Below are 21,954 nucleotides of genomic sequence, written 5' to 3' on the forward strand. Positions count from 1 at the left end.
TATCCTATGCTATATAATAAGATATCTATTCTGTAGCAATTGTACTAAAAATGCCAATGAAGTATTAGAGCAGAAATTAGTTAGATAATATACGTAGGTACCTAAGTAGTTGTCCGTAGCTATTTTAGTTAGACTACGATAATTTAATATATACTTATTTACTCAACTCATTCCAAGCACTAAAACATATCAACCTATTAAATGACTCATTGTACTAGCCCCGATGCGGTGGAATTCATCTAGTGATCATGATAAACAAGATTTGATTATATAAATAAATATTAATTAATATTTTATTTATTTTCATATTTTTACACATGAAGATCAAAGAAGAAAATCGTTTTTTTTTCTCTTCGTTCATTTGTTATTTCTTGTATTTGAATTTTGTTATTGTAGAATAATTCCATATTATAAAATTAAACTATATTAGTATAATTCTTAAACATTCATGATTTTATATCGAAATTTTTGTACAAATGGGAGTCTCGGAAAATGCTCTGACTTGTCGAGAACATATATGCATCGGAGATAGTAAGTAGATTTGTCATAAGTAGTGTATACACACGTTCATGTTTTGGTATAATTTTGAGGCCGAAAGCAAAGGTGATAGAAATGCTCTGATACAAAAATAGTATTGTAAAATTTCTGAATATTCTCAAAACAAGAACAAGACCACGATTTAGTGACACCGAGGGGCTGTTAAATTAATGACAATAAGTGGATAAATAGGTATATGAACAGATTTAAGTAGAGTAATATATATTTGACCTTGACTGACTTGATTATACCTACGTAGTATGTACCTATGTTTTAAGATCGGGGTCACTACGTTTACTAGAAATTTTACGCCTGTCTACAGAGTGTGACGGAACCCTAAAACACTCGCAGTAGCGTTCACCGGACACGGTGGCTTTTACATACGTAGATACAGCTAGGACAATTCAACGCTGTCCCCCAGAGCTTCGTATGGGATACTAAAAATGGGTAGGTATTTTCATTTATGCTTAGTTTCCTAATTCATTTTATATACATCTAGCTTTGTGGTATTTTTAAAGCACAGAAATAATTGATAGTACTTTTAGGTACCTAAACCGGGGACGTCTTGGTAGAATGGCGCTCTTCCAAATTCCATACGAGACATACCTTTTATTAAGGTGTGCAATAAAGAGTGCCTATTCTATCTATCAACTATATATCTGTATAGGCTTTTCTAAGGTAAAAATCTTTCCTTGTTTAATCCGCAACCTTTCATTTTTAGGGTTTATTGAAAAACGGTGGATTGGCTGTTTAGAGCAAGTAGGAGCAAAATATCGTCATTTTCGCAAAGAAAAAATAATTTATTGTTTACCTCTAGGTACTTCTGATCCTGTTTTCTCTCTGTATTGTTTTAAAGAGTGTGCAATAATAGTTATTTACGATATGAGTGCAGAAAATAGGAAATTCGCAACGAGTGGTGATGAATTAAACACGACCGCAGGGAATGTTTTAAATCGTCACGAGTTGCGAATTACCTATTCGCACGTGTATCGTACAACGTTTTACAGTACATATGGCTCTTTAAAGTTTCGACATATGCACGGAAAGTGCTCATTCCCGCACGTATGCGGGAAAGTAGCACCATATGTACTGTAAAGAGTATTTTTAACCTTTTGAACGCCAAGAGCCACTAAAGTGGTCGTGTGCTGTCGTGCCTACCACGCCAACGACCACTAAAGAGGTCATGGCAGACGCTGTCAAAGCAATTTTACTGTTGACAGATAAGGTTTAAATTCTTTTCTCAATAGTTGACATATTGGCGTGTATGCCACATTTTGATGCGAGGGAGAAAGCGTTGAAAAGGTTAATACAGTTGATGAAACCGGAGGGTGGTCAACTCATCAATTAGGTCGTGAAGCCACTTCGTGTTTAGGCTCGTTTGACTCGTCTCAACAAGATCTTTGCCACAAGATGGTACTCAGGGTCTGATGATGAAGCCGGAAGGTGGTCAAGAGTACTCATCAACCAGATCGTGAATCCACTTCGTGTTTAGGCTCGTTTGATTCGTCTCAACAAGATCTTTGCTACAAGATGGTACTCAGGGTCTGATGATGAAGCCGGAAGTTGGTCAGGAGTACTCATCAGCCAGATCGTGAATCTACTTCGTGTTTAGGCTCGTTTGATTCATCTCAACAAGATCGTTGACACAAGATGGTACTCAGGTTCTGATGATGAAGCCGAAAGGTGGTCAAGAGTCCACCAGTACTAGAAACCAATTAATGTTTAGGCTTTCTGTCTAATCTTTTATACGATGGATTAATGATTTATGATAGTATTGCTATCTTACTTCTAATAGCATTTTATAAATTTTGATTGCATTTTTGTGCCTGACTGACTTATAGATCAAAAACCTAACCCACTTCTAGGTGTATATAGAGACTTTTAGGTGTATATAGAGGGAAAAATCTGAAAACTGAATGATTGATAATTCGATGGAAAAAAATCATATATTAATAATTATAAGATTAATTTAGACTTATAGATCAAAAACGTAACCCATTTCCAGATTACCTAGAACCTCAATATATGGCATCAAGTCTAATAGTCTACATTAGGCTGTACAAAGAAAAAAATCTCAAGACAAAATTTTTGACAACTGACAGCGCGTTAGCGAGGGTCTTCTTTTGAACTTTGGCAAAACGGCTTTCATGATGAATACTAGTAGTTTCTGTACAAAGAGTTATGATATCCCAACAAAAACATAACTGTGAAATGAGAGCCAAGTTCAATATTAAGAATATATAATAAGTGTCGTTGTTGACTCGCCGACAAAAAAAATTGAGATCTATATGGGTGCCAAGTTCTGTGGTGTCTAGAAAATCCTGAAATCATAAAGGTTTTGTCTTGGCTAGTTTTACATATAGGCTAGTATTACATATATTACATTTGTCTATGTTACTTTTCTAAAATTTGGTTTGTTGGTAAAAACCAGCTAAGTCAAATTCTTTATAATTTCAAGTTTTTACACACCACAGAACTTCGCACTTAGATTTCAACTTTTTTGTCGGCGGACCAACAGCGATACATATTCTTAATATTGAACTTGGTTTTCATTTCACAGTTATGTTTTTGTTAGGATATCATAACTTTTTGTATAGAAATTACTAGTATTCATCATGAGAGCCGTTTTGCCCAAGCTAAAAAGGAGACCCTCGCTAACGTGTCATCCTTAAAACCTTAAGTCAGCTCATCTTACTTAAAGGAAACATTATTTTATTTTTGCAAAAAACAAAACTATATTCAAAGATTTTTTTAAATCCGCTTCTCTCGTCCGGAAATCGAACCGACTAAAAATTAAAAACATACCAAATGTAAAATTTCATGGATATTTTGTATGACAGACGAGTGTAAGACCTAATGTTTCTTTACAACATTAACAGGAACTGTATCGACTAGAGAAATAAAATAGCAAGTTTTATTTTTAGGCTGGTCTATTCCCAGGCGACACAAGTGAATTTATAAAAAACTGTGAATGCAGTTTTGTTTCTTTTTAAAAATTAAATAATGTTTCCTTTAAGTAAAATGAGCTTACTTAAGGTTTTAAAGCACTTTCCCGCCACAGCCCAATAGATTTTTCCACACTGTATATTATATATTTAGTGCAATAGACTTTATAATTATGTACTAAATGAATTCATAAAGAATATATAATAACGATAATATACAAAATTTATCGAAAGTTTTATTTTAAACCAACTAATGTTCTAAAGTTATGCATAAGTTGAGAAAGTATCAATACTGTTATAGCGGTCACGTTGTTTCGTGCGCACCTGCATTAGGAGCCGGCGTTTGGTAACTGTGTAAAAGTCGTACCTTCGCGAGATTTAAAATCTATACCGGGCTCTTAATAGTCTTAATGCGACAAAAATGTGATCTTACTAGATTTCCATGTGTAAAAATTGTATTAATTTATTGTTTATATTTGCGTACATTTTTGAATAGCCTACTAAATTCAAAGTATCTAAGTCCTGAAAGTCCTCTATTTCTCGCAACCGGGTATCTTTCAGCTTCAGTAACAGGTCAGGTTCTGGCTTGGTGAAGTTTTTTTTTGATATTCCCTTTCTTATTGAATTTTTATTAGGGGTCCAATAAAAGTTCTTATGATATAATTTATGTATCTTTATTTTAATTATATAGGTACAAATTAACTACAATTTTATTCAACCATACATTTAAAAATATTTAGTGAGAGCAGTTACAATACAACAGGAGCTATACAATAACACTCAGTACAATAAAATTAATAACGACTTTTTACTTGTAGATTCAAAAATCTTCTAAGATCAACAAATTTAATGTAATATGCATATTGCATCCATAAGATAAAGCGCTAGAATATAATGGAAAAACAAGTGCCTACAATCGAACACGCCGTCTCCGACGATAAACAGCTGCCAGACGCCAGGAATAGGGCTTTCTTTGCTCTCAAAATTATACGAGTATACCTATTTTTCTGTTTTTCCCTAAAGATGGGAATAAAAATACCAGCTCAGTGGTAACAACTGAAAAAAACTCGTCATGTTGGCTCGCTCGCTCCCTAAACTGTGTTTCAATGTTTACTGGGCGCAGGAGACGAGCGCGCTCGAATAATAGAGAATATTACGCAAAATTGCGTAGGGGGCGCCACTAGCACAGAGGACCTACCACGAAACCCGAAAATTCATTATCTGCCTCTCTCACTCTTGCATATTTGAGCGATAGAGTGGCAGATAGCGTAATTTCGATTTGCGGGTTCCGCGGCAGGCCCTCTGTAAACAAACCACCTTAATACATCAATGATATAGTTATTCGTGACAAATTATCTGTGGAAACTTGTCAAAAACTGTTTGGCACAGTATGTATAAGTTGCTCTATGGTTTACTTTAAGTACTAGTGCAGCACTCTGGCGCCAGAACATTGCACTAATACCCCCTATTCAGATAATACACTCACTAATGTATTTCTCATCGCAATGGTCGCTAATGAAATGGCCAAATGCTACCAATACAAATGCAATTTTAATTTATCATGATAAATACTCCAAATACAATGAGATGGAATTAATAAAGTGGAGTTCAATAGAACTGGAAAATACCTAATGTACCTCTATCCTTTCCCGTTACTTTGTCCCAGAGATAAAAATCGGTCGAACATACAAAAACTACTATTGTGCCAAATTAATTCTAAAGAAAATGAACATGAAATCATACGATATATCATCATGTATATATCAGTAGGTATATAAATATTTTACATAATAATAATAATGGGCGAGGAATGTGACGACCCTATCACCCACTGGTTTTACCAGTGCCATCAGTCAATATAGGGCAGCTATTAAGGATTTGCTTATACTCGTATAATTTTTGTACTATCATTCTGTTCTGGACTTTGGATGTACTTTCAGGTAGCCAGGTCTTTCTTGTAAACACATATCTCAATATGAGGGTAAAACAAAGTTACTTTCTGATAAACTTCCAATTTTTTATTGTGATAGGTACAGAAATACTTCAATTTAGTGTGACATTACAATTTTGTCTATAGTATCGTAAAAGAGATTACAAAAATACGTTGAAAAACCGACTATTAAAACACTTGTATTTGATCATTCGCAGAATTCACCGAGTTGTCATTTAAAAATAACGCATATTGTAAATATTATAACCATTAACATAACATGAAAATCGATTTATCATTAACATCTTTTAATATGAATTATTACGTTTTTTATGAGGAATTTTGTTTAGGTACCGGGTAAACAATACTTACATCGGCCCCGTCCAATGATTAGCCTGATTAGGTCATTTTCCTAAAAACGGAGCAATTTTCTATACTTTAGAGTCATTGGGTAGCTTACCCAAACACAAGGTTTATGGAAATAACTAAACTAAAGTACAAGTAATTTCACATGTACTCAACTACTTCTACTGGATCGGTTCGAAAATGTATCGACCGTACTATGTTATGCATACATTGTTAATTTTATAAGGCAAAAAAAAAAATTAAAACGGATCTGTAAGGAGAGTCGATACTGTTGCGTGGGATCACTACTCAGTAACTTATGATTATAACATTTACAATTTTACACTCGAAGTGATTTATAGTGGTACATAAAATTGTAGATATTAAATAAAATGCAACTAAAGGCGATACATAGTGGCAACACCAGTTGACTAGTTACAATCGTGTTACATCAAGACTCGCATTAATATAAAATTTTTGTAAATAAGATTTTTATATTAAAATATATCTGTGTTAAACCAGTTATTTTGCGAAGAAAACAAATAATAAAGATCTAAATTAATAAAAAAGATCGTAGTTAAACTCGGGAGATAACATTAAAAACGTGGTTTAAAGGCTGTTGGTAAACATTTCATCATGGCGGAATTGTTATTTGATTTAAAGACGTTTTTATGAATGATTTATAGATATGACGGATAAGTATTGATATTGATAATTCAAGGCATCAATTTACAATTATTAATGAAATGCGTAGTATGTCTAATATTATATATTGTAAAGTTGTGACGTTAGATGAAAATATCCGTTATAATATGGATGTTTGCATCAGGTGTTGCCTGTTGAAGCTTAGTGGCGCCCTCCAAAAATTTATACAATTCTATGTAGCACTATAACATTGATACACACTGAATTCATTCGATTATAATCAAGAACAGCTGCAAAGATTTAAATATAATAATAGTAAATAAATAGCGACATTAATACTTTGTATTAATCTCAATGACGATACAGAAACAGAACATGCAATACATTATTAAGTAGTACTTCATGCATACAAACATATTACCGTGGCATATCACAACGAAGGCAGGTTCAAGCAAGGACCTTAATCAAACGGTATGTCATGTGTAGTCTGGGCCATTCCGTTGAGGTGCCATAATATGACACAATCGTTTTGCATCTTTCACAGAAGTGGTTTTCTTAAAAGTAACTCGACTGCCGCGTTCAGGGAAATACAACGTTTCAGCTATTCTTAAGAGGGTAGCGGACGATGGCTTCTCCATACAAACGTAATCTACACTATAGAAAATATTTTTTCACAATGTATTATATGTTAACTGTTTTATCAATTTTAGGGTTCCGTACCTCAGAAGGAAAAACGAACTATCTAGCTCAAATAAAAGGTCCTTGACTAAGCTCCTGCTTGACATGAAAAAGTGACAGAATGTGGTGAACCTCTGTGCCATGAGGTGATAAGTCGAATAACAAAATCTGACACATAGATCGTGTCATCGTCACTTGTCATATATCGTCGGGTAAAGTCGCAAATCTCTCAACTCCATTTCAAGTCATTAGGGATTTGCAGCCTTAGCCTACGATACCTAAACTTTCAAACCTCTTAACTCACCCGGAAAACTTACGAGGTCTGCGTCTATAATCAGCTCTAATGGTAGCGACGTACAGTCAACCAATTAGAATCCTAGGCCACTCTAGAACCTTGTCGCTTTAACTACTAGATACTTGACACACATCACTCAATAAGCACTGTCGTAGAAGTCATTATAGCATGGTTCTATAGTGGCCTAGGAATCAAATTGGTTGACTGTACCTTCTATCATTTCTTCAATTACTAAGCACTGCACTTATTATCGTATGCAACTTAGATATGTTGTATACAGTTTTGCTTTTGCTTACATTATAAGGTCATTAGAAAACTCGGTATTATTACATATAATACTGCATAACAGTGACTTACCCACTTATATAATAAAAATTATAAACATATCCATAACTCATAAGTTTAACCGAACTAAGTTCCGTTATTTGTGCTTTGCAGTGAAGATAATTAAGTATTAATACATAACTTACACCAGGGGGCCGATATTCGAATTTCGACCACTCGATTTCATGTGGCTATTGTGGCTCCCTTCAATATATCTCCACTACTAGGCATTTAAATTCTACTAATAAAATTGAAAACGAGTGGTCAATACCACTAGATTCTCAATTCTATCGCTAGTATTTCAAAAATAGCATTTCGCCGATTTCCACAATTTTTCGAGTGTCGAAATCGAACGCTCAAATTTAAAAATCGGTCCCTGGTCATCATACTTAGTGATATAGCCTAGGCAATTTAAACATAATTAACAATAATAATATTAAAAACATATATTACTTTTACAATGATATTATAAGACTAAATAAATTGTTTTTTTATAATACGTAAACGTTACCGTGTGGATTTCACAGACATCGTTTTTTTACGAAATCAACCCGGCAACTCAATTACTTTTGCTATTTTGTTTATAAAAATTGATTGAAAAAAGAGACGAATAACGAATATTTGGGTTAATTATACCCTTGTGAGTTGCTGATATTTATTAAATAGGACCGTAATAAGTACCTATTAATCAGATTCATCTAAAGAAAAATGAAATTAATAAAATCATAATATTAGTAATTTGCTTCCTAACAGCGATTCAAGAAGAGGGGAGTTAGGTGTTCAGTGTGATTGTTATACTTATGCTTAATATTCCCAGGAAAGTTTGTGGTTTTTCAATAAAATTTTCTATCCACCAAACACTTGGAACTATTGATAATGTCAAGGTCCTGTTATTCAAGCTAAATATTCCGTTGATAATATTTCTTTACAGAACAGCTGATATCACATTAATTTCATATCTGTTTGTGATCTGTTTTCAACTCAATAATTATAACGTTACGCTTAAGCGCAATCCTGCAAAAAAGACGGTATTTCGCTGGTCATATTTCGCGCAACAACAATTGACGTGAACAGGACTTTCAGCTTGAATAAAAGGTCCTTGGACAATGCTAAATGGCTATTTACACGGTGCTAATTAGATTGAAAATAGACATTGAATGAAACTCACACAAATACGCTCGTCTTAACTGCACGGGACAAGAGAGGAATGTAAATTAACGTTCAGACTACCTATATCAACTAGGTTTTGGTACACGATTATTATTTTTCTTTTTTAATATAATATGAATATTAAATTCTCTTGAGATTCGGTAAGTCTTAATGTAAAATTTAATTAGGAATGCTATATATATATTGGAAATTGGATAAAGGAATGTTATACACAACTTTAACATTAACCAATAGAATAGAGGCAATGAAGGGCATTTTTTCGTACTCTTAGTAATTTTCATGTATATTTTACTATTCATAGTTCAGCGTATTCAGTAGGTACCGAACGCACAGGCGAGCATTATATTGTAGTATCTGATTGATCGGTTGAATTGGTTGTACCGAATGATTCGGCAATGTAACACTCGCATGTCTTTAATATCAATTTCCTCAGACAGTAAATTAGCTAGCGCGGTGTCTTCTCAGTAAAAGTCAGCTCAGTTTAACACTGATAAGTTTAGTTGAAGTGTGTAATTTATTTTTAATGATGAGCGTACAATTATTCGGCCCCAGCGAAACATTTAAGCGTATCAAAGAAAATAAGATAATAATTTATAACTTCTTAGTGTCTTACCAATATGAACTGACCTGAGTTTAGATCTATCTACAGTCGGATTCTCACCAGATCGCCTGTACGTACGTGTCCTACAAGTCGCCATAAGTTAATGACGTTGCGTTGTACAGCCAAGGTATTAAATATCGACACGGACAAAGTGCCAAAAAGATGTACACACTACTTTAATGTATATGTGTATAGGCAGTAAAGTAGTGTATACATATTTTTGGCACTTTGTCCGTGTTGTTATTTAATACATTGACTGTACAACGCGTTCCGCGCGTTCGTCGCCCCTATAGTATATAACTTATATAAGTGTGTTGAAGGCATTTTATAAGTGAAATAGCGATATCAGTCTTCAAGCTAAGGGAATGGATTTCAATAAAATAAGAGAAATAGTATAACTAACATTATACATAAATTATGACTTAATTTTCACGAGGTATAGTCAGTAGGAAGATAATGCATTTGTGCACTGAGACTTTAACCTTAAAAGTATATGAGAGCATATAATTATTTAATACGACACATAAATAAACTTAATTTGTCTCTCTAAGGAGTTGTCCTGTCTTTGTCACTCACGCGCAATTGATTGCTGTACGTGTGAGACGGTATAATCATATGCGAATAAGAAAGAGAGGTACGTAAAAATATAACTATTTTTTTAGGGTTCGGCGAGGGCCGTTAGACAACCTACGGAATTGAGGAGTAAAACGAGTAAATAGCGCCGACTAGTAATCTTGTCGGCGTTATAGTGGTGATCAAAACTCTTACCCCCTTATTCATAAATGTGTACTAAAGTTACGATGCCGCTAATAATCGTTTGTCCCTTTCCGACGTATTGGTATGATGGAAATGGACAAACGATTATTAGCGGCATCGTAACTTTAGTACACGTTTATGAATAAGGGGGTTAGTGAGTTCGTTACACATCTTATTCAATCATGGCATCTTTAGCCAGAGTGACGCAAAGAGTAATGCAGGAGAATCTTAAATCTGTATGGAAACTCGTGCCTACTAAAAAAGCCAGATACAGACAATAAAATATATAAAGATATTATTTAAATATTGAACACTTATTATTGGACGCAGAGCACGGCGTACATGTATATAAAATATATTGAAACAGGGTGTACCTTCTCGCTAATTTTTTAGTCCGAATGTATCGTTTAGTATTTATATTTTTTGCCTTATTTTTCCTAGGTTAAAATTACATTGCAATACACTTTCAAAGGGTAAGTAAAAGCGTTTACAAAACATTACATTGGGACCATAAATTATATGCTTTATTATACATTTATCCATATTACAATAAGATATCTCCGATAGTGATACGTTCACAGTTTTACTGTTTGAACTATGATATAACTAATTATACTGTAATGCCAAAACTAGAAATGGGTATAGTGGCTGCGTGCCAAGACCAAATTTTAGTTTTTACTGGGTAGCTTGCGTAGCGTACACCGTAAGACGTACTCCGCCTTCCAGCTGATAAAGAAATACCTTCCTTTCAATCTATAAATCAAAATTGTACACGTAAACCTAATAAATTTGTAACTTTAAGGACAGGGACTTGGTTATCATGGATAAATTGGATAGTAATTTTAAGGTATGCACAATGTACTCCGGCTCTGCTCAGGTAAAATGGTTTTAAATTACTTGCAAGAGTGCTGCCGCCAATTATATCTTCCTCACGAGCAAGCTGCAGGAGCTGAGTCCGTTGGAGATTTTGGCCAATTCGGAGAAACAGATGGATCTTCGAGCGAAGTCAATTTTTTCGCAAAATACCTGGAACAAGTAGTTTTTAATAAACAAAGACATATACTCGTAACGAGCCATTTCACCTATTGAGGTAAGGTTCCGTGTAAATTATGTTGACCATGACATGACATTACATATGTATAAATATATGATGATGATAACAATAACATTATAATCTCTCACTATCGATTACTTCAACTATAAAGCCCGAAAAGAAAATTAAATTACCAATGCATGGGAAACATCTTTTCTAACAACTGTTTATTACAATTCTCACTCCCACAACCCCAGCTTTTTATATACGAAGGAACATTCATTGAGAGTTGAGTTTATATTTGAATAGATCTTACCTTGAAAGACTCGGGGATTTCTTCAATTGCTCTGTGAATGAGCGTACCATTCACGTATAGGCAATTAGCGGCATCGTCCTCAGGCACCGTCAGCGTTTGATAAGCAAAATTGGCTTCTCTTTCCATACGCTTAAGAAGCTCTTTGGCTTCCTTGCTGTTACCGACGCAGAGTATGTCGGGGCCGGCTACGGTCACGTACTTCTTCAGGTGATGCGCTCCCTTTGTTACCTGCAATACGAATCTTGATAATTTTCCATCTAATGAAATTTTACTTAATTTAACGGTATCGATAACTAACATTAAACTTCTCATATAACAAACACATCCGTTATTTAAATCCCTAATCCATACTATCCATACTAATATTATAAATGGGAAAGTGTGTCTGTTACCTCTTCACGCTTAAAGCGCTGATCCGATTTATTTGTATAGAGATGGTTTTAATCCCGAGAAAGGACATAGGACAGTTTATATCCTAGAAATCATCCCTTATGGGACCTACTGGCACCCGCCTCCGTCCCATTGCCTTGGACCACCCAGAAATTTGTATGGGATATCAACATATTCTTAAAAAAGGACACACACAAGTAGAAAATGTTTTCACAAGAAGTAGAAAATGTTTATACATGATTGACCAAATTAACCATCCCTTTAAGGGGTGAAAAGAGGGTGGAAGTTTGAATGGGGAATCAATATAAGCAGCTTGCTTTATATTGCATGCCATCATAGGGTAGAACATGAGGACTACTTTTTATTTTAATACACTAACTCACTATGTTTTTGCAAGAAATATATTTCAATTTCAGATATGTAAGATAAAAAATAAAATAAGCACCCAAATGACTAATTCCACGCAAACATAGTAGCGGGCAAAAGCAACCACCCATACATACATAACGAGATCCAGACGCGCAAATGGCATTGGATTGGGCATAGATTTAGGAAACGCGACGCCCACCAAAGGGGCCCTGACCTGGTAGATGCCAGGCAAACGGAAACAGAGTCGCCCTACATTTTCTTGGCGCCGTTCTGTGGAGCAAGAGTTGGGTGTATTGGGGATGGGGTGGAAGGAGGTTTCACAAACTACCTAAATAGGACCAAAGTCAGTGGTAGCATATAAATTCGAGGCTCGCAAATCCTAACAGATAGTTGATTTGTTCTAGAGGTTAACAGGATGAAAGAAAAGAAGTCTCACAAATGACAGCGAATCTTTCTAATTAATACAATTAAGTCAGATATACATTCGAAAAACTTTAAGTTTTGTACGAGTCATGAACGTGGTGCCCTCAGACATAACGGCACGCATACAGTACGTTCGCTTTTCGTGGCAGCTTCCGATATGCTGCAACCAAGTGTTGGAACAACTTACCGCCACGAGTACAACTACTAATGCTAATCTTATACATTTATATATTTATTTATATATTTCAAGGATCTCGGAAACGGCTGCTAAATGGGAGTTTTTGGGGGCGAAAAATCGACCTAGCAGGGTTTTATCTATATTTATTATTTTTGAGTTTTAATGTGTTTGCCGAGCAAAGCTCGGTCTGCCACATATTCACTGTAATGAGCCAATGAATTATTTTTATAAGATTTGTAGGTGTTTGAAGAACAACGACTAGCAATTCTTTTTTCGATCGCCGAAAGCGTGGCACGGAAGAAGACGAATTTACCTTAATCGGGGTGCAGGGAAACTCCGGGAAAGCCTCCGCGACGGCGAGAGCGCCGGCCTCGTTGCTAGCCTCTGTGATGCCCACGAAGAACTCACGACCTGAAAAACCAATTTTGAGAACGTTCAATACTTTCGTTTCTTTAAGTAGCTCAGAATGACTTGTCACTGAATTTTGTTATATTATATGTAAGGTCCATACGGAAAAGTGTGGCATAGAAGTAAGTGTGGCTGGCCTTCACATTGAGGCCTATTTACACATTGATTAGTGTAAATATTGCAATTTTAAACATTAGCTACTTGCTACTCGCGTTTAGTGACAAATGTATGACCTTGCAATAAACACTAATTAATGTGTAAACAGGCCCAATGTGAAGGCCAGCCACACTTACCCTTATTGACCTTTCACAGAGTTGCCTACCTGTTCTTACGTTTAATACGCATGTTTATGCCCTTTTCACAGAAAAACAAACTTAAAAGGTACCCCGTTTTGTACGTATTTAGTGTACGAATCTGCTGACGTTTGTGTTTATGAGCAGTACGAGAAAATATATACCTATTCATTAACCTTAATCAATTATAAAACAGCTAAGTTTTGTTGGTCGCGATATAACGACGCCTTGGTGTGGGTCAAAACAATACAGATGATCAATGCCCGACCCTCCCGTTTTTTTCCACAGGCCGTTCTTTGGAGACCATGTTCTACGCAAAGTCGAAGACGAAGTCTCAGAGAGATACTAGTATAAAAAATACTGCACACTCTGACTGAAATCTTTGCCAAAGGAAATGCCTAAAGCGACCAGTTTTGAATGAGTCACGGTAAGTTTCACTAGACTTCATCGGGGATATGAACCGTGATTACCTTTTATATAACCAATAGCTCATAAACAATATAAAAGGTAATCACGGTTCAATCCCGGTCGATATAAGTCTAGTACCTAAAGCAAAGGTTGATATTGGTGTTAAAATAAAAATACCCTTTCACCTTTCTTTTACACATTATATAAGTAGTAGTATTTAACTATTTATATATTTTTAATATTATTTGAATTCACGTTTCAGTTTTTCCTTATTATTTGTTATTATTTTTTCCTGCACCAACATACACAAATGTCTCTGTTTGACCCAATGGTTGACTGGTAGAGAATGCCTTTTGGCATTAAGTTCGCCATTTGTACATTTTTCTTTATGTGTGCAATAAAGTTTAAATAAATAAAAAATAAAGATTGGTAACACTGATACCTATAGCAGTGTTGGCCGAACGTTAATTTGCAATTGACCATTAACCATTAAAGTTTGAACCGTAAACCGTAACGGACCGGTTGTTTCTCTGCTATAATTTCAGAAGGCGATATAGTTAAATTGTAGCAGAGGAAGTATAGGTATTAGACGTCTATATACTAATATGGACAGATAATTTAAATTTAAGTTAAGACCTATTTATAGATCTTCACAAAACAAATTGACGACCTTACCTATGCCAAAGCATCAAAATTATCCTGCAGAGCCAATAATAGAAGCATGTGAATTATTGACAATGCAACCCTTTAGGTACTACAGAACGTAAGCACATTTACATAACATTACGTCAATAGAGGACAATTCGGTCAACTAAAAATTTATTGAAGTTTGTACGTTTGTACCTATAATCATAAGTACTGATTATGTCTACGGACGGTCAGCAGCGTAAACTAAGTAGGTAATGGAGCCCAGCGTAATTTTCATTATCTAAATCCATAACACGGCTTAGTAAAATATAGAAGAGCAGATTTTAAATAAATTAAACGAGTTTTAAAAATTCTATAAAATAAGGATGAGTTAAAATGTTGATACATACTATACTCTAAATAGTCTACATACCAAATTTAAGATCGTGCCGATGGACTGATTGGTGGACAATACAGAATACGGCGCTGTGGAAAGTGCTCACGAGTTGTGCATTAGGAGTCAATTTAAACTTGTCGCTAAGGAGCTCTTCCTTAGCTTAAGCTAGGGTTTACAACTCCTTAAGTCAGCCCTATGGAACTTCACCCTAAGTCCATACCAGGAAAAAACTCAGGCCTAAGTAAATATAGCAGCAGAGCTCGTACTATGATAAGCTCGTACTCGTAATATGAAAAAAGGCCAAGTTTCTAAGGTTAAGTGGGGTATCATTTGAAAGAGCTCAAATTGTACATTCCAGCACATTTTTTTTCTATTTTTCATAGTGAAAATAAAAAAAGGATTTATAAAGGAAAATGTGAAAAAAAAAATTGAAATCGGTTCACATGATAGAGAATCATCCTCGAAAATCCAACACGTGCATTATTACATTGCGCAAATTAGTTAGACAACTGGCCGATACATGACGCTGTACACAATTTTAGTATAAGTAGGTACTTCTGATTAAAAGTCTTTCGCGTTTATAGTTACACGAGATAATTCAAAGTTTGTACGGAACCCTCGGTGCGCGAGTAAAACGAACTCGCACTACACCGGTTTTTTAAATTTAGAAGGATAACTTGTTGAACCCTTTTTCAGGAAATGGATTTGTGTTAATAAAAATATTGTCTCCTAGGACATAAAAATTATCAGAAATTATGTTGTAACAAAAATCGTGCAGGAATGAAAATGTTGACTGTACCTGGCAGTTAGCAATTAAAGCATGACCTAATTATGTTTACTGCTATTAGTCATGACATGACCCTCACTCAGACGCGGATATTGAAATAGTTTTGCCCACTATTTCCATCCCAAATAAAGAAAGTAGGCGTTTAAGTACTCGTAAATTAGAGAAGTAACCTATAATTATGTTATACCAGAAGGCAAAGTTTTTGTTAAAAGGCTCGTGCTAAAATGGATACCCGAACAAGCGAAAAAAATGAACCACGAGCGTAATGAGCGGTTTGAAAAGTGGAATCTTGAGCGTTGCGAGGGTCTCAAATAAACAGTACAAATCAAATCCAAATTAAAAAGTAAATTCCACCAGCCAACATGAAGAAAAAACTCGACGTTTGAATTGAATTACTTTGCTACCGTTGTGGCATAATAAGTGGCGCTCAAAACCAATACCTACGTACCAGCTTCACTGACAGGGCTGGTGGCTTCTTAGGTGGTTGTTCCGAAAAAAGTGCACTATTTACTTTTTTTTTGAAAAACTCACAACTTTTGGGTTATTTTGACTCTTGAAAGAAAGAAAAATCCTGTCCCGAGATGTTCATACAACATTTGCAAGTCGGTTTTGTGATGGTTCATACAAAATGTATGTGTAAAATTGTGAACATGCATCACAAAACTGAAAACTTTTTCTGACACATTTTTTCTTTTTAAAATCCATAGTCCTTATGATTGTGAACAAAAATAACCCAAAATTTCATAGTTTTTTGAAAAAAGTAAATAGTACATTTTTTTCCCAAAAATCCACATAAATAATATACTTGTAAAATCAGCAAACTAACTACAATAGCCATGTTTGAAGTTATACTATGATACATATGGATCTTCTTCTTATTAGGGGCTATGTAAGGCTCTACAGCCTATGTATCACAGCGACCATCCCTGATCTATTGTGATCGCCACCTACTACAACTCTAGATCCAAGCCTGCGACTTCAAACAGCTGCAGGATCTTATTAAACTCGAGAGACCTTAACTCCTCCGGGTGTAATATGTCTTTGCCCAGGATTGAGGCACAAGTGCGCATTAGGCAAGGGCACTCTGCGAGATTGTGCAAAGGTGTCTCCTCTGCCTCCATACAGAGTCTGCACCGCCCCATGTCATGTTTTCCCATATGTGCTTTTTAGGCCACAATGACCAGTAAGCATCCTTACCAAGTTGCGCAGTTAGCTATGAATATGGATACCCAGATTTATTCAATCTCACCTGTGAAAAGTACATCAGAGCCAACAATCCTAGCCTCAGGGTCTGTCAACTCGATGATTGTGTGATTTAGTTCTTTCTCCAGGACTTGTCTTACAGCCTTTGCCTAAACCAAAAACAATTTTGTTAGTTTTCTTTACTACAATCTTCCCTTTACACTGTTAACTGACCTTTCGAAAATCGATATGGCAATGAGATAAGGTCTAATACAGCTAATATCAATGATAGGTTTACATTTTTTGCTTTATTACAAAGAAGTATGGTGTCTCATAGAAACAATAAGAAAAAACTGGAATGAAATGGCAATAGATAGACAAAAATGCTAAATATAATAGAAAAAGGCGATTTGGATGAGGCCTAGGTTGAAAAAACTTTACGAACATGCATATAGAAATTTAAATACAATAAGTAATTGTTAAATAAAATGTCAACAGTTCGTATAATAAAGGCTGTAATAATAATTGCTGCATATAATGACTGAATTCAAAAAAGTAGCGGTGTTAACTCTCTGTTATATTGAATAGGTAATGTGTAGGTTAACAATTGGTTTGTTAGATATAGGTATTTCTTTATTATTTGTTGCTACATTATCACATTGAGTTCAGCCTGTAATGATAATTGTATGTGTGGAATAAAAAAGAAAAAAAAATATCTTTGATGTTGAATGAACTCTAATATTATGTTCATTTGCTTTCATAAAATAATATGTCACACAACGTTATCATAATCAATATTATGTTGACTGTGTGCATATCAACAAAATATTGATTAGCACAGCACTGCTATTAAACCATACATAGACAATCTATCTAGTAGTAACTTTGCTTAAAAATATTACACCATATATTATGTGCTAAAACAAAACCCGTTTTAAGTTAAAAAGTGTTTTCCCTAGTTAAAACAAAAAAAAGTTTATCCATATGCCTTGATCAAAACGAGTTTACAATAGCTATAACAAGTTTTTTAAAACACCTTAGTTAAAACTAATTTTAACTGGGATTTTTCTGTCAAAACTCGTTTTCACAATGTGCCTTGATGAAAATAATTTATTACAAGTTATTTTTATAAATGGTTCCAGCACTTGCCTGCTATCTTTTGACTTTCATAATAGATCAGCATACTCTTTTATTGTATATGTAAATATTAGGAAGCTAATGTTTGGTTCCATGCCTCAAGCCATGCAATCCGAACATAATTATAAATGCATATAAAGTGAGTAGTTGTCTGTTTGTTTGTTTAGATGAAATTTGGTATGGCGATAGATTAAATCCTGGGATAAGATGTAGTATAGATTTATTCCAGAAATCAACCTTTAAAGGAGTAAAAAGGGGAGGAGTTATGGAAGTACATATTTTATCCAAATAAAATTGCGGGCAGATGCTAGCTAAATATAATTAGACCAAAAACCAAATTCTTTGGAATCCCTAAATATTGCCCCTATATGCAGCATGGGCACTGGTAGCATTGTACTAGGGAGGTACATGTCTCTACCACAACTTAATAGTGTAACCTCTTGCACTACTTGCCAGGCAGACATTATGACAGAATACATGAGCAAAGCATTTTTAACTCAAATTGTACAAAACAATAAAGATGCAATTGATTTGTTCTAGTTTTCACATTTTAATCCTCATACATAGAATATTTCATAGTTAACAACCAAAATAGATCAATATGATAAAATATATTGAGAGAAGAAATAGATCAATAACCGTGAGACTAATTTTCCAAATTACAAACATTTCAATGTTGATTAGCATGGCACTGATTGAATAATGAGATATCAGCATAAGCATCCAATAGCACACATGACTTCAGAAATAGCTTGTCAAAGGATAATTTCAAACAGACAACAGTATATAGGCATGCTCATAGTATTCGCTCAGCAAGTTAAATAATGTTGTCAATATACTCACTTAATCTAAAAAATATTAATAATGTTACCGGCAAGACTATTAAAAATATAAATAAACAAACATGTAATTTAAAAATATATATATTTACTTTTACTTGCTCAGCAGTGGTCAGTCCTTTTGGCATTAAAGCTATTCCATGGCAAACTACAGCCACATCTTCAATGAACACATTATGCGGGAAGGATTCTGGCAGGTCGACTTCTTTCACTTCCACATTCAGCTCGCTGAGGAGTCGCAGGTAGCATTCGTGTTGGCGCCGCGCATCATTCAAGTCAGCCCGGTCCGTGGCGCGCAGTGCCGGCGTCACTCGCCCTACCACGGCGTGAGTATATTCGTGCATTTTAAAATCCATCCTAACGGCCTTGCACACGGGCTAATCTTTCAAATAGATCCAGTCAATTAAAATATACAAGTCGAGCGGCAGAAAGTTTTAGGGTCCACTCCACCTACATCTATTAATAGGTCGTGTGTGCGAAAACCAAAAGATACATAACTCAAAACTCAATACAGCAGGACGCGGATTGCTGCTGGATAAAGATAATGGATATTTATTTTAACTTGTCTCTACCAATCTCCCTACGGCGTTCATCGGAACGAGACGAAACACTTGGAAGGATGCTATTATAATAGCAATGCAAATCGAGCGAATGAGCGTTCGTATTCCCCGGATAAACAATTTCGCACAAAGGCTAGCTCCATTCAACCCTATTTCAAGTAACTTTTTGAATATAATTCGTTAAATCTGATTAATATTATAGCTAGATTCAGACATAATAATATGATATCACTCAGGGTCGTTAATTTTGACTTGCAAAATAAGTCACAGATATAGAATAGAATCCGAACGCTCTCCGATTTGACAGAATCATATATGGTTTGGTCCTATAGATGCGCCATAAAGTGCCAATAACATCCACACTTTTTCAGGCCTAATCCAGAGTTTTCCGTTTCACGGATTATCAGCACTTTGTTAACAATATTTGAAATGTGATTCGATTATGGGCCTGAAAAAGAATATTTCTCCGGTTCACTAAATATCAGCACATCATTTACAATATTTGAAATTAAAAAAAAAAGTTCATATGCAAAAATATTAGACATTGAACATTGTTGGGAATTAGAGATAAAGTATTTTTTACATTTCAAATATTATTAACGATGTGATGATATTCCGTGAAACGAAAACCATTATCAGGCCCGAAATCAGGAAGGGTGGATGTAATTGGGTCTTGATATCAGATCCGATTTCGAGCCCGAGAAAGAATATTTTTCCGTTTCACCAAATATCAGCACATCGTTTACGATATTTGAAATGTAAACATAATGGTTCATATGCAAAAATATAAAAAATCGAACATTTTTGGCAATTAGAGACAAAGTATTTTTACATTTCAAATATTGTTAACAATGTGCTGATATTCCGTGAAATGAAAACGATTTCAAAATCGGGAAGGGTTGATGTAATTGGTGCTATACCGCGTGTATCCGTGAGGGACAGAACATACGAAATGGCAAAATTAAAACACATTTAAACATTCCTGACAACATGCCCAAAACCTACGTAATTTGGCAGGGTTATTTGTTACCCAACGTAAACCAAACCTAACAACATCGGTGGGGTGGGGTGTGTCAAAAGCATCTTTCGACACATGTTTAAAACTTTTAGAACTCCATTTGTCTTTGATCCTTAAACTTTCACTGATATGTGTTAAATATCAAAAAGTGGCGCCACTTTTTGATTTTTAACAAATTTAACACATATCACTGAAAGAATAAGGATTAAAGTCAAATGGTGTTCTAAATGTTTTAATCATGTATTGAAAGATGGCAGTAAATTTACTGTAGCTAAAAAAAAATCTTTGTTAATCCACCTCTACGAGGGGTAGCTGAAAGTAATCTACCTGATTAATATGGAAAAGACGTAGCTGGGTAGTTTATTTTTCTATATAATCTCCTTCTACCGAAATGCAGTTATTACATTTGTCAAATAGCGACATTAAATCTGTAAAAAAAAAAACATTCGGTTTGTCGTCAATATATTCGTTCACCGCGGCTATCATCTCTTTATCAGTAGAAAATCTTCGCCCCGTGAGATCTTTCTTTAAAAATCTGAACAGGAAATAGTCACAGGGGGCTAAATCTGGGCTGTAAAGGGGATGGTCGATGGCGTCGAAGCCATTTCTGGCCATGGCTAATTGTGTAGTGCGAGACGTATACACAGGTGCGTTGTCGTGTAAAATCAGAACTCCTCTGCTAATTTTGCCCCTCCTTTTTTCTTTTATGGCGTCTCTCAGCTGGCAAAGTTAATTTGCGTAATAATCAGCATTCATTGTCGTTTTCTTAGGTAAATAATCTATTAGTAAAATCCCTTCAGCATCCTAAAAATTTGTCGTCATAACTTTGCTATCCGATGGACAAACCTTGAACTTGGAGGCTTTCGTCTTTGAATTTTCATTGTAGTGATTCTGGTTTACTTTCTGGGTACCATTGTATAATCCAAATCTCATCACATGTCACAATCCTGGAAATAATTTCTTCCTCCGTGCCTGTCTAAAAACCACACTTACCCCCAACATGCATTTCGCACATAGTCATACAAACGTCACGATAATCGCATCGCATGCGATTTTGAGATACCTACATTTCGGTGCTTGATCGATCCATTGAATTCGTTGCCAGTTCTGGAGAAGCCTTTAAGTGTAAGGCCTGAGTGGACGCTCGAGTCGGGCGTGCAGCGGGGCGGGGCGTGCGGCGTGCATGTTAAACAAATGAAACTCATACTGGTGTCCTGAGTCGACGCTGCTCAAAGCGAATGCCGAGCGGGCAAGTTTGCGGGCAATGCAGCGTCGAGCGGGGCGTCGCGGAGAGGTTCAAACCTGTTTGTGATTTGCAGCGGCGATAAGAGCGTGCAGTCATGTCGTGTAAACAAATAATTAT

The 21,954-nt window shown here is 35.3% G+C and overlaps 1 protein-coding gene across 1 annotated transcript; it reads right to left on the minus strand.

Annotated features, from left to right (window-relative positions):
- Positions 1 to 4,140: 4,140 nt before the first annotated feature.
- Positions 4,141 to 21,685, minus strand: LOC133532711 (N(G),N(G)-dimethylarginine dimethylaminohydrolase 1). The gene is made up of 5 exons (XM_061871523.1): positions 19,106 to 21,685; positions 17,105 to 17,207; positions 13,249 to 13,346; positions 11,576 to 11,803; positions 4,141 to 11,252 (listed from the first exon to the last, which is right to left on the minus strand). The coding sequence occupies exons 1-5, from the start codon at positions 19,367 to 19,369 to the stop codon at positions 11,145 to 11,147; spliced, it is 801 nt and encodes a 266-aa protein (XP_061727507.1). The 5' UTR covers positions 19,370 to 21,685; the 3' UTR covers positions 4,141 to 11,144.
- Positions 21,686 to 21,954: the final 269 nt, after the last annotated feature.

Source organism: Cydia pomonella, chromosome 1, assembly GCF_033807575.1.
Source record: "Cydia pomonella isolate Wapato2018A chromosome 1, ilCydPomo1, whole genome shotgun sequence".
Classification (NCBI taxonomy): domain Eukaryota; kingdom Metazoa; phylum Arthropoda; class Insecta; order Lepidoptera; family Tortricidae; genus Cydia; species Cydia pomonella.